This window comes from Pteropus vampyrus, unplaced genomic scaffold (assembly GCF_000151845.1).
Source record: "Pteropus vampyrus isolate Shadow unplaced genomic scaffold, Pvam_2.0 Scaffold23, whole genome shotgun sequence".
NCBI lineage: Eukaryota > Metazoa > Chordata > Mammalia > Chiroptera > Pteropodidae > Pteropus > Pteropus vampyrus.
In genome coordinates, this window is record NW_011888804.1 from 6942788 (window position 1) to 6958823 (window position 16036).

The window sequence follows — 16036 nt, forward strand, 5'->3', positions numbered from 1 at the left end:
ACATTGATTCGAGTGATTGACTAGGATGATGAGGTGGTCGTACAGGGATAGAGGTACAGGTCTGTCACCCGGACTCTGTGAATGCTCGCTTTCCCTTTCTGGGCCACAAGGGTGCCATCCGTAAAACAGGAATAGTGCTTCTTGCCCTATCTGCCTCACATTAGCGATACAGCAATTAGTCATATAGCTCTATTTAAATCAGCAATATAAAACCTAACTTAGCAATAATTAACCAAATAACAACAATAATAATACACATTTTGGGAGCACTTAGTCAGTGCCAGGCTCTGTAGAGTTAAGAGTGGGCTCGGGCTCCACTGGCCTGGGTTCAAGTCGGATCTCTCCCTCCCGCTTACTAGTCATGTGACCTTCATTAAGCTGTTAAACCCTCTGTGCCTCAGTTTATTCATCTGTAAAGTGAGGACAGCACTAGGACTTCATTGGGTTGGGCTGGGGATTAAGGGAGACCAAGGGCCTCCAGCGCTTAGCACCACGCCTGACATGGCTCAACAAACCTTAGCTGTTACTGCTATAAGTGATGCTATCATCTCATACGTTATCTCACTTTATCCTCCCCATAGCTTGATGAATCTATTAGTCCCTGTTAGGAAATGAAGGTCAGAACAGATATTAATTAGTTGTCTGACCAAGGTCACCAGTGAGAAGAGGCGGAACGTGGGCTGCCCCCCAGAGCTGAGTGCTTGGCCCAGGGCTGTGGGTAAGTCTGAGGGTTAGAATGGCCACACCCCTACCCCTAAGGTGGTATGAATATCAGCATTATTGTTATTTTTATCCCGACATCATTAATTTGCAGGGAGTCGGGGCTGACTTAAAAGGTCCCCCTGCGGCATGCCGAGTTGTCACTGGGAGGCAGAGTGTTCTGCAGGGTTTACCTTCATTCACACACAGCCTAGCTGGGTCTGGCTGCCCCATTTTGGGTTTTCGGCAAAACCGGCACCGGTTGGCCAGTTTGAGGTGTGCGCTCCTGGAGCGAGGGGCCCTGGTGACCTCTGATCCTTTGAAAATTGGGGACCCACATGCACTCCCCACTTGCCTCATAATTTGGAGCTCTCCAGAGAGGCTGGGGTGATGCTGACACCTGGAAGGAGAGAAAAGCTTCTCGACAGATTTTGACATTTGGAAGGCAGCCAGCAAGCCCTAGGTCCCCAGGGGTGAGGAAGTGCCAGGCTCCCGGTGAGGTGGTGGGAGGGGGGAGTGGATGTGCAAGGACCGGCAGCCTTTGTCAGTGAGAGGCTGGAGAGAGGGGCAGCAGGCTGAATAAGAGAGAAGAACCCCAAATGGAACTCTCAATTCCCCCCTGAGCCCAAGACCCCTTCGCCCCCACTGAGGATTAGACTGATGCTTAATTAGCATCTGAAAATAGATGTTCTACCCTCAAGCCTGGCACGGTTCCACCCCTTAGCCCTTAGGAGAGCAGATCAGGCAGGCAAAGGAAATAGATGCTTAATAACAAGGGAGGGCGAGAGGGTTCGATTCAAATCCTAAAGTCTTGCAGGGAGAATGGGCAGCAGCAATTTCTCGTGACATTTAATCAGGTTCGCATTTTCGCTTAAGAGGATTATTATGAATGGTGTCAAAACTCACTATGTGTCTCCGATGTATTAACACTCAAGACAACCTCAGAAATCTAACAATGATCCTCAGCCGGAGAAAAAATGCAGTGTATCAGCCACAGCTGTTCCTTTTACTATCGCGTCTTTCCCCGGTTTCTTCCAGGCAAACTCCTACGAGTCTTCGAAACCAAGACCAAACGTCACCTCCTTGGGCAAACCTTTCCTGATACCTGCTGAGGTATTTATGTTCCCACAGCATTTTGAGTCCCTCTCTATTCTGGGATGAACTGTCCGTCTCCCCACATTTGTCTGTGAAGGTCTCAAGGGCAGGAGGACAGTATTTGAGCTGTGCACATGGCAGGTGTGGGCTGAATAGCGATGGGCATACTGATTCATTCTAACTCCCAGCCCAGGCCAGATACAATTTGCAAGGGGGTGTTAAAGACCAGCATCACAGTCACTCACACAGCATGGTCTGGTGACCAGGGACTCAAATTTCACTGGCCCTACTCACCGCTGACCTATTAACAAGAGAAATGACCACTAGCTAGAGATTAACAGCTCAGCCTTCTGAGACTTTTTCAACAGAAGGTGTCTCTGAGGCTGATTTTCCTTGCATTTAGACAAAAGAGAGCATCGAGGAGGACGGGACAGACCTCACCATTCTTTCGAAGAGTTGATAGATTTCAGAGTCAGGAAGTCCTTGCTCATGGGTAGCCTGCAACCATCCTGCTTCACTTGGGCTCTGCTGCCTTTTGCCCAGTCCTTGGGGAAAATGCAATTTGGCTGCTGGTCCACGCTCTCCTGCCTTCCTGACTCAGGTAGTGGCTGGGTCTCTCTTTGTGTTATTAACAAGGCTAACCCCAACGATGAACGCTTGAAAAAGCAGCAAATGTGGGTTGCACCTGGGAGGAAGGAAGCTGGTTCCAGAGGCTCCAGGTAAAGAGGCTTTGAGCAGGTAGAGGGTGTGCTAGCGTAGGAGCTGGCCTTTCAGGTCGGAAAGAAGAACATTGACGTTTTTATGAATTTGCTCAGCCTGCAAAATATGTCTGAGGCCCGTGGCTACAGAGCTGTCCAGCGGGAGGTAAACAGGGCACCTCCTTAGCTCTGAGATGCAAACATAACTGGATGCTGGGGTCTCTGCTCCTTTCAGCTCTATTTCTGAGGGGTGTTTGGAAAATCGAGTCTCAGACAACAGAGCCAGGGTGATCTCACGGGCCAGTGGTTTTGGGCTTTTTCGGCTCATGGGCTACATTGAGGGCGCGGTGACGGCTGAGGATGGAAAGTAGATGCCAAGCGCTACCTCTGGAAGCACGAGGCTCCCATGTCCAAGGCTATCTGGCCATCTTAACCACAGGAGGGTTTAGTCTTCAGAACCCTTCCTTCTTCTCCAAGGACAAGAAATTGCCATTTTTGCAGAGACTCAAAGGCATTTGGGTCTCCTTGATTGCTATAGACTGGATGTTTGTCTCCCTCCGAAATTCTCACGTTGAAACCTAATCCCCAATGTGATGGCATTGGGCAGTGGGGCCCTTGAGAGGTGGTGAGGTCAAGAGGGTGGAGCCCTCATGAATGGGATTAGTGCCCTTATAAGAAGAGACCTCAGAGAGAGCCCTCGTCCCTTCCACCATGTGAGGACACAGCAAAAAGACAGCTGTCTATGAACCAGGAAGCAGGCCTGCACCAGACTTTGAATCTGCTGGCTCCTTGATCTTGGACTTCCCAGCTTCAGAACCGTGAGAAATAAATTTATGTTGTTTATAAGCTACCCAGTCTATGGTATTCTGTTATTGAGGCCCTCAAGGACTAAGACACTGACCACCGCACAATGATGCCCTGCGAAGGTGGCCAGTGGTCCTATTAATCATGCTTGCCCCTGTCCCATTATTGATCCCCACCCCGCAGGCTTGAAGTTCAAGGTTATGTTTTTCAAGCTGTCACTGTCTAACCAAAGTAGATGGCATGCAAGGAAATGGCCCCCCTCCTGCTATTGCCCAGGCTTCAGCAGGACTTTAAGGGTCTTTCGGGTGGGGTAAAGGCCTCCTCTACTTCTTCCCTATACTCCAGATCTCGGGGGTTACTGCAGACCAGCAGTTACCAACTGTGATCCCTGGAGGGGCAGGTAGGTAAAGTAAGTCAGCCAAGCAGGCTAAGTAATTTCAAGACAGAACACCAGGTTGCACGCTAAACACACAAGAATATTCTTCACTTTCGTAAAACATGAAACCATTCGTATCTTCCCCCAAAGATATGAACCTCTCAGTCAATCTCTACCTACCACTTATAATAAAGACACAGATACAAAAAGATTAAACTTTCATTCTAACTTAATGAGAGGGACACAGTAGGGAGAGGTGGAGATTGTGGCAAACCAGAGAGCCCATGACCCATCTAGAGAGGCAGCTGCTACACCGTCCAGGAGATGATTGCCTCATAAGAATATAGGCTCAATGTAGCCAGACTGTCCACATTTGAAAGAGAAGTTGTCGATATGTTTATATAAAAAATTTTGAAATATTGGCAATAAATTCAAAATACATATCTAAATTGTCTCAGGATAAGACAGTGCAGACCTAACAGATCAAGTCTACAGCCTGGAACTGACCCGAGGTTGTCTCTTTCTGTCCTTTGTCTTGAGAGGGTTTGCATCGTTCCACACCTCTTTATTTTCAATGAAGAAAAAAATATAAAGAAAAAAATTAACTTTCTTCGTTCATTCAATCAATGGATAATAGTCCCCTCAGGCTCACCGTGTGACCTTGATTTCTGAGGCAGCATAATAGACATCTACAAGTGTGCTGTCCTCCAAACGTTCCCAGGTGTCACCGCCAGAGGTGAGTAATTAGCCGGTGGGAGCATGGGTCTGACCTACTGCAGAATCCCTCATGTTATCTTCCTGGCCAGCCATCGGCAGCTGAGGAAAGCACTCCCCACTGAGGCTCTGCAATGTCCCATCCTCCCCTGTGAAGCTTTGTGGAGAGGCTTTGAGTCATGGCTTAGATGCACTGGTGGTGAAAGGTGCCATAGATCATGTACCAGAAGAACGAGCTTGGCAACCTAGCCTGTGTCGTCTAGGGCTTGCGGGGGAAAGAAGAAAGGAGATGATCTCCTGAGTGGCCTGGACCACCCGCGTTATGACGTCCCGCTGGTCAGTCTACCTGTATTTCACTGCAATGCAGAGGAGGGGTGGGAAATTCACATGCTTTGCTAAGGTCACTTTGACTTGGTCTGATAGCTGCCTGAGCAGGTGAGCAAAAGGCTGCCAAAATACATGTTGGCAAATAGGCAAAGTCTGAAAAGGCTGATAACACACAGAGCTGGCGAGGCTGTGGGGAAACAATCACTCTCCTCCTTAGCTGGTAGAATTGGTACAATCTTTATGGTCAGCGATTTCTCAGTTTCCGCCCAAATCACAAGTGAATATGACCTTTGGCCAAACAATTCCACTTCTAGGAATTTATTCTATTGATAAGCCTACCCATGTGCCAAATAAGGTATTTATTTATTCAGTATCATTCGTTACAGCAATGGCATAGCAAAATATTGGCAATGGACCTAAGTGTCCTTTGGAGGACTGGCTCGGTGAATATGACAGAGCCATGCAATGGAAAATTATGCGGCTGCGAAAAAGAGCCAGGACTCTCTTTACCTACTAATTAGGACTTATCTCCAAAATAGGTGGACAAGTGAAAAAGCAAGATGCAAAACAATGCGTACGATGGGCTCTCATTTATGTAAAAATGTGAATACACGTGTGTATTTATCTATGCATAAAATATTGCTAAAAGTACCACAAAAATGATGAGTATTGCTTGCCTCTGGGGAGGGGAACTGTATGGCTGGGATTAGTGGAGAGAGGAAAACTTTTCACCGTGTATTTTTTATCTCTTTTAAATTCAGGACCAAGTGAGTGCCTTTAATGCAGAAACAGAATTAACATCGGAAAAAGGGCAAGCTCGCAAAGATAACAAAACAAACCGAAGCCAAAATCCTTAGGCCAGGCCCCAGCTTCCCGCCCCCACCCCACAGCTGGCACCACCCACTCACCTGCTCCTTCTCTGAATACGGGTTGTTGAGGACCACGGGCACATTGCCCTTCCCCCACAGGTCATTGAAGACTCGGTCATTCTCCACACCAAGGGGCAGCGGTTTGTGCGACTTGCTGTCCAGATCTCTGAAAGGCAAGGAGGGGGAAGTGAGGACAGCATGAAGTCAGGAGTGACCAGCTGGTTGCCCTGGTCTGGAAATCCCGAGTCATTCCAGAACTTCCGAGGTTCACCCACATGGCTCTATGTGGAGTCAGCCAGCTTTGGGTGCCCGCTCGCTACTTCGTTAGGATCACCAGCAACAGGTGGGAAGGCAGCCCCGCTGTCAAACACAAAGGTGAGCTCACCTAAGCTGGCACCAACATCCAGCACACACCCGTCTTCGTGGACATCGCTTCGGGATGGCCATGCCATGAGTTTTGCTCCTCCCCCACCCCTCTCTCACTTCATAGACCTAAGGAACATAGGAAGCCCATCTCCTTGCAGAATCCCCGGACAAAGTAATGGTCATCAGACATAATGGTGTAGGAAGTAGGAGGCAGGAGGGATAGGGAAGGAAACCAGCTCTGTGGGCCAGGCTGGTAAGTCATTCCAACACTGACTAAGGCATTGATAATAAGACTAATGATACCAGCCCAGGATAAACAGGAATGATTATGAAAATAATGGGAATATAGCAACAAAAGGAATAATACTATTATAATGATAGCTAGCATTTACTAAGTACTTACTATGTGTAACGCGCGTGATGGATGTTTTAGTTCATTTAATCTTTGTGATAACCCTATGAGGTATGACTATTAATCACCATTTTATAAAAGGCAGAGGTGAGGCAGAAGCTAAGCTGATTAAAGTACATATTCCAGGCTACTCTTCACATCCATTCTGAAGCAGAGGTTCTCTTTATTATCTCTTTATTAGCATCATGATCATCACCATCATTCTCATGATCATCACCATTATCACTATCATAATCTACACCATCCGACTTCTTCCCTTCATCAGCATAACCATCATTACCACCTTAGTCATCATCACCATCATCACCAGTGTTATCATCATGCTCATTATCACATCACCATCGCCATAATCGCTCTCATCATTATAATCACCTTCACATATCATTCATCATAACCATCATTATCAGTACCACTATCCTTCTCTTTCATGACCATCATCAGCATCTTAATTACCACTACCATCATCTTCGCAATCATCACCAGATGAGGAAACTGAGGCTCAGAGAGGTTAAATCACCATCCTAAGACACACAGCTAGTGACGGTGGAGTTGGGATTCAAACCGAGGCTTGTTCCTGACTCTAGAGACTGACTTCTTAACCATGAAGCTTTCCTGGCTCCTGGCCTTTGAACTCGAACAGATCTAGGAGGAAGCTATCTCAGCTTGGTTCCAAAGGCTGGCCATCTTCTGAGACAGGACTGACTTTGCATTTAAAATCTAGATCTCCTGCCTACAAGAGACTCACTTTCGATTAAAAGACTGAAAGTAAAGAGATGGAAAAAGATATTTCATGAAAATGAAAACAAACAAACAAAAAGCTGGGGTAGCAATTTATCTGAAGATTTATTTATCTAAAGTATTTATCTGAATAAACGCAAAACATTACTTCAGAGGGACATGTGAATCCATATGTTCACTGTAGCATTATTTACAATAGATAAAGAAGTGGTCCATACATACAATGGAACCTTACTCATCCACAACAAAGAATGAAATCTTGCCATCTACAAGATGGATGGACCAAGAGAGTATTGTGCTGAGTGGAGTAAGTCAGGGAAAGACAAGTGCCATATGATTTCCCTTATATGTAGAATCTAAAGTACCAAATAAATGAACAAACAAAATAGAAATAAACTCATAGATATAGCGAACATTTTGATGGTTTAAAAAATCCAGATCTCCCGACCGGCCCCACCTCATTTTTGTTCTCTTAAGCTCCAAGAGCTGACCTCCTGCTTCTGACAACCTACCTCTTATTAAGGCCCCCTCTCCAGTTTTACACCAGCGCATCTGTCTGTTCCCCAATTCTGGGCACTGTGGCTTGTTCTGTAGCCCATCTCGGTTTTGGTCCCAGGCATCCAGGCTGGCCCTTGTCTAGCCCTCTGTTCTATGTTCCTGGCTTTGGGGACTCCTGGTCCTGGCTCCATCATTTCTCCTGACTCCCCCGCCCTCCACCCCCATCTGGAGCTGACAGTCATTTGGGATGACAGAAGTCAGGGCCCAAGCGAGTGCACAGCCCTGAGTGGCCACTCCAGTTGCTGATTTGGGTCCTGGTGGCTCACGTCAAAGCCACTTTCTCTCTTCTGCTTGGAGAGATCTGCAGTTTTCAGAGGGAACATACTATTTTACCCTCTAAGATATCACCAAAACACACCGGGAATGGTTCTTGATTATAGAACCCAAGTCGATGGTTTACCTACATGGTGGTAAACAGAGGAATTGTCTGTTGAGAGGGCTGCTATTCATGTCACTCAGCTCCCTCTCATCTCTGACACTCCAGATGCTATGATATCACATGACCATAAATGGGGATTCAGCAGAGGAGGGAAGAAGTTATTATCTGAGAGCATCTGTAATGTACTTGCACAGAAGTTATTTCATTTACTCTCCACAGACATTAAAAGCCCATTTTTATGGATGCGAAAACTGAGCCCAGAGAGGTTATGTAAGTTTCCCGAGGTCCCACAGCAAACACAGAGCAGAGCTGGGATCTGAAAACTAGGTCTTATTGATGCTCGGCTCAGAACCTCCCTTTTTAAAAACAGAGATAGGAAAAACTAGTCAGGATGCTCATGCTAAGCCAGAGGCGAAAGAGCAAGTAATCTAACATCTCTCACGGAATGAGGCCAGTTTACAAAAATTACAGGGTACAATTACCTAGGCAACTCTGAAATGACTCACATGGCTTATCGTGTGTGCATCTGCCGAGAGAGCTGCTTTTATCATCATCCTCTCTTTTTTTCTTTTTTAAGCCTTTAGCAACTTTGTTTAAATAATGCACTCGAAGTGTTTTGTCAACACAAATTTATTTAAGAGTCCTGTGTGACGAGCAAGGGAAGAATATTTTCAATATGGCACCATGGGGAACATGCAGGTTGAGCTGTTTTGCCTCCATTCATCCTGGGGCAAAATTAGAAGGAGATTTATGTAGATTCCCAGCCCCTATTCTGTCAGTGATAAGCGGGTCCGAGGAAGATACCTGGCTTGTTGTCATGAATTTGCTCACTGTGGGACTTGATCGGTTCGTGTGGGCAGTGTAGCCTGCTGGTTAAGAACACGGGCTGTGGATTGGGTGAAACTGGGTCCAACTCTTGGTGTTGCTGGTTATAAGCTGTGAAACTTTGGATATTCTGGATACTCAACCTTTCTAATTCTCAGTTTATTCAGCTCTAAAATAGTGTTAGTTAATAATAATACCTAGTTCACGGGGCTGCTGCAATGGTTAAATGAGATAAAGCTTATAGTGCTTAGCTGTGTGGTACCTGCTATTGGTTTGACTAATTTGCCTATGGGTTGATCAGACAGAAACAGAGAGGAAAAAAATGCTAGCTCTGTATAAAACAGTCACGATCCCTTTAATCTAGTGTGGTCTGGTAGAACTTTCTGCCATGACAGAAACATTTCCATTTGCACTGTGCAGTATTATAGCCGCTGGGCACATGGGACAATTGAAATGTGGTTATTGTCAGTGAGGAACTAAATGTTTGATTTTGTTTGAACTGTAATTAAATTTAAATAGCCGTAGGTGGCTAGTGGTTATAGTATTGGACAAGGCACTATCTGTTCATGGAGCCTAGGAATTAGAGAATTCTCTGCTTGCTTGCCAGACTCCTACCTCCCATCTTTGTCAACACTCATATCCACTCTCCCCTCTTCCTAAGGAACATACCATACCCACTCCTACATCTTCCCCCTGCTGAGAGCTAACTCCTACTCATCCTTCAAAACCCACTCCATGCCCACCTCTCCTGGAGATTAAATAAGGTCATGCAAGTCAAATGCCTAGCATGTAGTTGGCACTAACTAGACAGGAGCTGTGGTTATCACCACTGACAAGTAAGGAAACTGAAGCTCAGTGAGATTAGCTTGAAAGGCAGGTGTCTCCTTGCTGTTCTAGCTGAGAATCACAGAGAACAGGGCTTATTGGGTGGGCAGGGGAGGGGAGAGCCATTTGCCTGGACCTCACACTTGTGAAGAATTTCAAATTTAGATGTTGGATATCTCCTCCAAATGAGGTAGAGGTGTTGAATGTATTTCTCTGTTTAATGCAATTTTGATAAATCTAATATATCATTTCCTCACTTAAATACATATTTTGGGAGCTCACAGATGGAGGTGGATGGGGCTTGTCTTGACTTCTGAGAAGAATGGATGGTGACGCTCCTTTGTGAGCGCTCATGAGTCCTGGTCTCACCCACCACCTGAGTGGTTTCAGTTCAGATCTGTTTCTCAACTGGGATCTACTGATATCTGGGGCTGGACGCTTCCTCTTGGTGGGGAGTGTCCTGTGTATTGTAGGCTGTTTAGCAGAATCCCTGGCCTCTACCCACTAGATGTCAGTAACACCCACCTTTCCACCCCTCACCAGTTGTGCTAACCAAAAATGTCTCCAGATAATGCTCAATGTCCCCTTGAGAAGGGGGCAAAATACACTCCTCCCTATAGAGAAACATGGCCTAGGTGTGGCTGAGCACCCCGATCTCACACTTCCTGGTCTCAACCTTGCACTATCCCGCCCAAGGACTGAGGAGAATTTATTTCTTAATTGTCCCTTATTCCCGGATGGGATCAAGGACCCTGCCTTCACTAAGTGGCTCCCGCCTCCTCTCAGGTGAACTTAAACCACTAGAAAGGCCATCCTCCAGTGGACTTGGCATTCGGGGTAGAACAGTATCCTCAAAGCCATCACGTGGTCACGGTCGGTGGTTCTCAAACTTAAGGGTACATCTGAATCAACCGAGGGGCTTGTTAAAATTCACCTGAGCCACCTCCTGTAGAGTATAAAGTAATGTGTGTATGTGGGAACCTGGAACCCACTTTGTCAGCAGCACCCCACATGGTACGCGGACACCCTTGAAAACCTGTCTCCCCAGGAGTGCTCTGGGCCCGAGTCTGGCAGTGAACAGCAGGCTCCCTCCTGGCCAGGAATGTCACCCTCTCTCTCTCATTTCCTTCCTCCAGCCCCCTCCCCTCAGTTCCCCGTCTGTTTCCCCTCCCCCCGTAAGACCAGGTATGGGACTCTGTCTCCCGCCCGGTGAGCATCTTCTACGCTTTCTGGCAAGGACTAAACTAAAGTCCTCTATTTTCCACCTTGCCAGGTGGACGATCACACTCTAAACCTTCTGGGAACCTTTGCCAGACCCTTCCAACTGAGGCTTCCTGGAAGCCAGGGCCTCTCCCACGGCAAGGACTGGGGTCCTGGGCCTGACTCCACAGAAAGTTTGCGTAAATACTGGTCACCCTGCTGCTGACTGCTAACCAATCCTGAGGACCCAGAAGGGGAGCAGCTGGGCCAGGCCTGTGTGCAGGGCACAGCCTGCAGTGGAGCCGCCCGCTCAGGCCAAGCAGGCAAGGAGGCTGCTGAGGAGCAGCTGGTCCTGGCAGGAAGCCCTGCTAGTGTCTCTCGGCAGACACCACACTCTTTCTGAACCCCGCCCCACCCCCTTCTTGCCTTCCACACTCCAACAGCCTTTGGTTTCTGCCTCCCACTGTTCGCTCAGACAGGGAGCTGAGTTACAGCGGGAAGACCTGAGGACCGTGGAAACCAAGACTCTGGGCTCTGCAAAGACTTCCTCCTAGATGTCATCACACTGGAGGGGGAAAAGGTCTTGATCAAGAGAAAAGCCTGGTCTCAAGAGTCAGAATTCTATGGCGAATGCTGTAGCTAAGAAGTAAGGCGAGGGCCTCCAGGCTCAGAAACAGCCATAACTCTAATTATTCATATCACGAGAGCTGGGTGGGATTCTCAAACTCCTATGTCTACAGGGTCCTGGCTGGGTGCACGGGGCTCAGTTTGGATCCTGGGAAACTGGAGAGCCCACGACAGCCCCTGCCCAGCTCCCAAGGCTGACGATCTCACCAGGATGTGGACTTTGTTCTAATGGCTCTTTTGATATTTTCTTTTAAGAGCCTGGAAACCAGTTTTAATGTGAAATGTCTTGGTTTTTCTATTTTGTTGCAAATTCACTTTTTTGGAAAACTCTGCCAGCCACATAAAACCTGTAGGAGAACGAGGTGTGACCTTTGACCCCTAGTTTGTGACCTCTGACCTAAAGGGATATTCGAATTCTTCCCCCTGGAATGAGGCTGAAGAATGGCCCCAAAGATATCAAGTTCTGATCCCTGAAACCCATATTTGTTATCTTACATGGAAAAAGAGTCTTTGCGGGTATGAGTAAATTAAGGATCTTGAATATGGAGAGATTATCTTGGATTATCTGGATGGGCCCTAATTACAATCACGTGTCCCCATGAGAAGGAAACAGGGAGATGTGACTATGAAAGAGGAAGGCCATGTGATGATGGGAGCAAGATGCTACGCCGCTGGCTTTGAAGATGGAGGAAGGGACCGTGAGCCAAGAAAGGCAAGAAACGCAGCTCTAGAAGCTGGAAGAGGCAAGAAAGCATATTATTTTCTAGAGCCTCCAGCCTTAAGACCCATGGAACTGTAAGAGAATAAACGTGTGTTGGTTTAAGCCACCAAGTCTGCGGTAATCTTCTACAGCGACCATAGGACAATGATATAATGAGTGGATGGTGGCCGGGGTAGCATGACGGCAGGAGGGTGGATGGCCCCTGCTCACACGTCCGACCTCGCTGCCTACTACCGTCCCTCTACTGACTACGCTCAGGGCCCACGGGCCTTCTTTAAACTCCCTGAACATCCCAAACTCGCTCCTGCCCCAGGGCTTCTGCTCCTGCTGTACCCTCTGCCAGGAATACCTTTCCTTGGATTGCACATGGTCTTTACCTTCTGGCCTCAGTACAAATGATGGCTCTTCAGAGAGGCCTTTCATGACCCTCCGATCTCGCATTCTATCCAACCCCAAGCCACTTTGCTTCAAATCATCATTTTATTTCCTTCATAGCACATATCATGATCTAAAGGGACTGCATGCGTCTACTTGTTTATTATTCATCTCTTGTCTATGATCTGACGGCATAAAGGCAGCAGTTCATCGTGGGGGCAGTGGATCCCCCAGTTCTGAGGACAGTGCCTGGGGCAGAATAGATGCTCAGTAAATATTCGTTAAATGAGAGACTGTGAGAAGCCCTGAGTTACACACAATTCATGGGCTTATTCCAGATTAAGGAGCTGGGTGGCCAGGTGATGAGATGGCAGGGACACTGATGGAGAGAGGTTGTGATGTAAGCGTAGTGACCCGAGGACTAGCACCTCTCTCCCCTACTCAGGGAAGGATGGACTGGGGAAGCCGCTCACGTTCAAACGGGCAAGGAGAGGATGAACAGTTGCACTGAGAGTCTCTGTAAAGGCAAAGTTCTCAGATTTAATTCCTTAGCTGAAAAATGCCACTGGAGGGATTCAAAGGTACGAGGCATGTCACATGCAGCAGGGGAGAGATGCTCTAACGCAGACAGACCGGGAACCAGTGCTGTCATTGGCCAGTCTAGGTTGGTCCTCCAGGGCTGCTGTCTGTGGTAGATGAGACCTCAGGACCTCAGTTTCCCTTTTAAACTCAGAAACTATTCTGATGTCCTCAGAAACTTGATGGCTTAAAGGTCAAGTATACTGTGGCTAACAGCGCAGTCTACAAAGTCAGCCGAGACCAAGAGCATGGGCTTGGAGTCAAGCCCTGGCTTTGTCGCTTGCTAGCTGTGCGACCCGGAGCAGGTAACTGTGCCTCTGTGAGCCTTGGTCTCCTTATCAGGAAAAGAGGGTGCCACGAAGAACAAACCAATATCCTGATGTAAAGACCTTCGCATGAGGCCAGGCCCACCTGGAATGCTCTGCAGAGGTTGAGCATAATGATTACACAACTCGGGCCATTTGTGGCAACACGGATGGACCTTGAGGGCATGATGCTAACTGAAATAGATCAGATGAAGAAAGGCAAGAACTGTATAATTTCACACACATGTGAAATCTAAAAAGCAAAACAAACAGAAACAAACAATACAGAGAACGGATTGGTGGTTACCAAACAGGGAACGGGGGTGGGGGCAGGGAGAAATGGACAAAGAAATCAACTGTCTGGTGATAGACGGCAACTAGACTGACAGTGGTGAACACTGTCAGTGTATATGAATATCGATCCGTAATTTCGTACACCTGATATGTATATATAATCTTCTATACCAATTATACCACAAAAAAATTCCCCCAAACCAACCTCAGGCTTGTCACAGAAGGAGGCCTCCTCCCTGCAATTAAGCTGATTCTCTAGGGTTAAAACTGACTTCTGTGCCTCCAGCCACACTCTCTTGCCTGCTTTCTCTTGAACTCACTGTGTGATTTGTAGGTAGAACCAGGACAGTGCTGTGTGACCCCGGGCGAGTTGCTTCACCTCTCTGAGCTTCAGTTCCGTCGTCTATAAAAGGGGGCTACAACAGCACGTCCTACTTAGGGAGCCGAATTCATGCAAGAAGGTAATCTGTAAGTAACCGAGTGCCCTACGAGTGGAGAAGTTATCAGAGCACAGGGCCAGGCTGACCGGCTGGTCCAGATGGACGCTGGACCAGGGACCTTGGCCTCTTTAGAACCCTCCTTCAGGGCAGCAAGCTGACAACCTGGATATCCTCCGATATGCAGCATTTTAAAGTGACCGCTCCCAAGTGCAGAAGGCCCCGGATGCCCCCGGATTGTTCTTCCTTACACTCCCTCACATGTGCCACCACCCGCCAGGGCCACCTCCCCGCAGGGGTGAAGAGATGAGGCTGTGTCTAAACTAAACATCGCTTTCCCTCCACCCCCACCCCGATAAAGGCCAGTTCCCCCCCAAACAACAGGATCAGGGATGCCCCAGGGAAGGAAGGGACTAGATGGAGAAAGAGCATAAGTCGGTGTTTAAGAGGAACGAGGGAGGGGAGGGAACGAGGCCAAGAGAGCAGAAGGTCAGGGGCACTGCTGAGAACCAGCGATGGCACCAGCCTCTGCTTGGACTCCAGACGCCACAGGCTGGTGAGTGTGACCTGGATGTGAGGCTCTGCATCGCTGTCTCCTGTTTGTTCATCCAGCATCCAAGATGCCAGTTCCGACCCCCACCCCCAAAAGTAGCCTGGGTGGAGAGGCCTCTGGGAGGATGAGTAATTTCTAAGCAACCATGTGCTCTGAGGGGCCTGAAATATCCCCAGCCTGACAGCCCCGAGAGTAACCCCCAAAGACAATCTGTCTCTGGGCTTCCCCTTCCTGACTCAGGACACTGATTCTTAACAAGGCACTTGTTTCAGCCCCTAGGAGGCGGTCTGGCAATTAGTGGGGGCACTTTTGGTTGTTACGATGATGTGGAGAGTGCTCGTAGCATCACGACAGGAGGGAGGTGGCATCTGGGGTGCTGGACATCTTGCAATGCCAGGGACAAACCCACACAAGGAGGAAGGGTCCTGTCACACAACTTTTGGACATCCACACAGATAGAACACGAAACCAAACACATGCTTAAATTACTGAGCCACGATCCCAGTCCGGTCTTACACCTAAATAAGGCCTTAAAATATACTTAATTTTCCATGCGTGCCGTTATTGCAACTAAATCGAAGAAAGACGAGACGTTGTTTTATCAGGAGCCGTCCGCCATTTTGGAACAATCACGTCACCAAGGCGACGCTGCTGGTGGCATCCGAGTTGCCAGAACAACACACCTGTGTCAATCTGCATTTGACGCGGTCGTGTTTGCCGCAAAATTCTATCTTTGGGCGCAAACACCTGACCGTTCTGAAGGAGTCATGCCTGTGCACTGATATATTAAATTATAGGTTCTTTAATCATGAATTACTTTTATGCTCTGTCTTCTTTTATTTTATAGTTAGGGCATTATATTGATTTTAACCATGTGAAGTGTGGGTAGGTTATATGAGCCATGCATTATTAGCTTCTGGCATTTTGCATTTCAAAATATTTGTTAAAGAAATGGAAGGGCTTTGAGTCCAGCAGGGGCACGAGCGAGCACTGAGCTTAGGGAACATGCACTATCTGTCATTCGACAGTCCTGATCCTCAGAACCAGTGACCTTAATGGGTTTCATGGAGCCCTGCGTCACTTTCTCCCAAATTTTACCTCCTCCGAAATAAGCCTTTTTTCGGCTGCTTTTGGTCAAACAATCGCACTACGTGCAAGGTTAACAAACACAGGATACCTGGGTGGGGGGTGGGGGGGAGGGCGTGATGGATGAGGGGAGGCTGAGAGCTCAGGTACAGCCTTCCAAACTGGAAGGTCAGA

General features: G+C 47.8%; 1 protein-coding gene across 1 annotated transcript in view; it reads right to left on the reverse strand.

The window, feature by feature from the left end:
- Positions 1–16036, reverse strand: part of NOS1 (nitric oxide synthase 1) — an 82573-nt gene that overhangs the window by 63271 nt on the left and 3266 nt on the right. Inside the window, 1 exon segment of the mRNA XM_011356068.2 lies at positions 5622–5748. Coding sequence (XP_011354370.2) covers positions 5622–5748 — 127 coding nt within the window.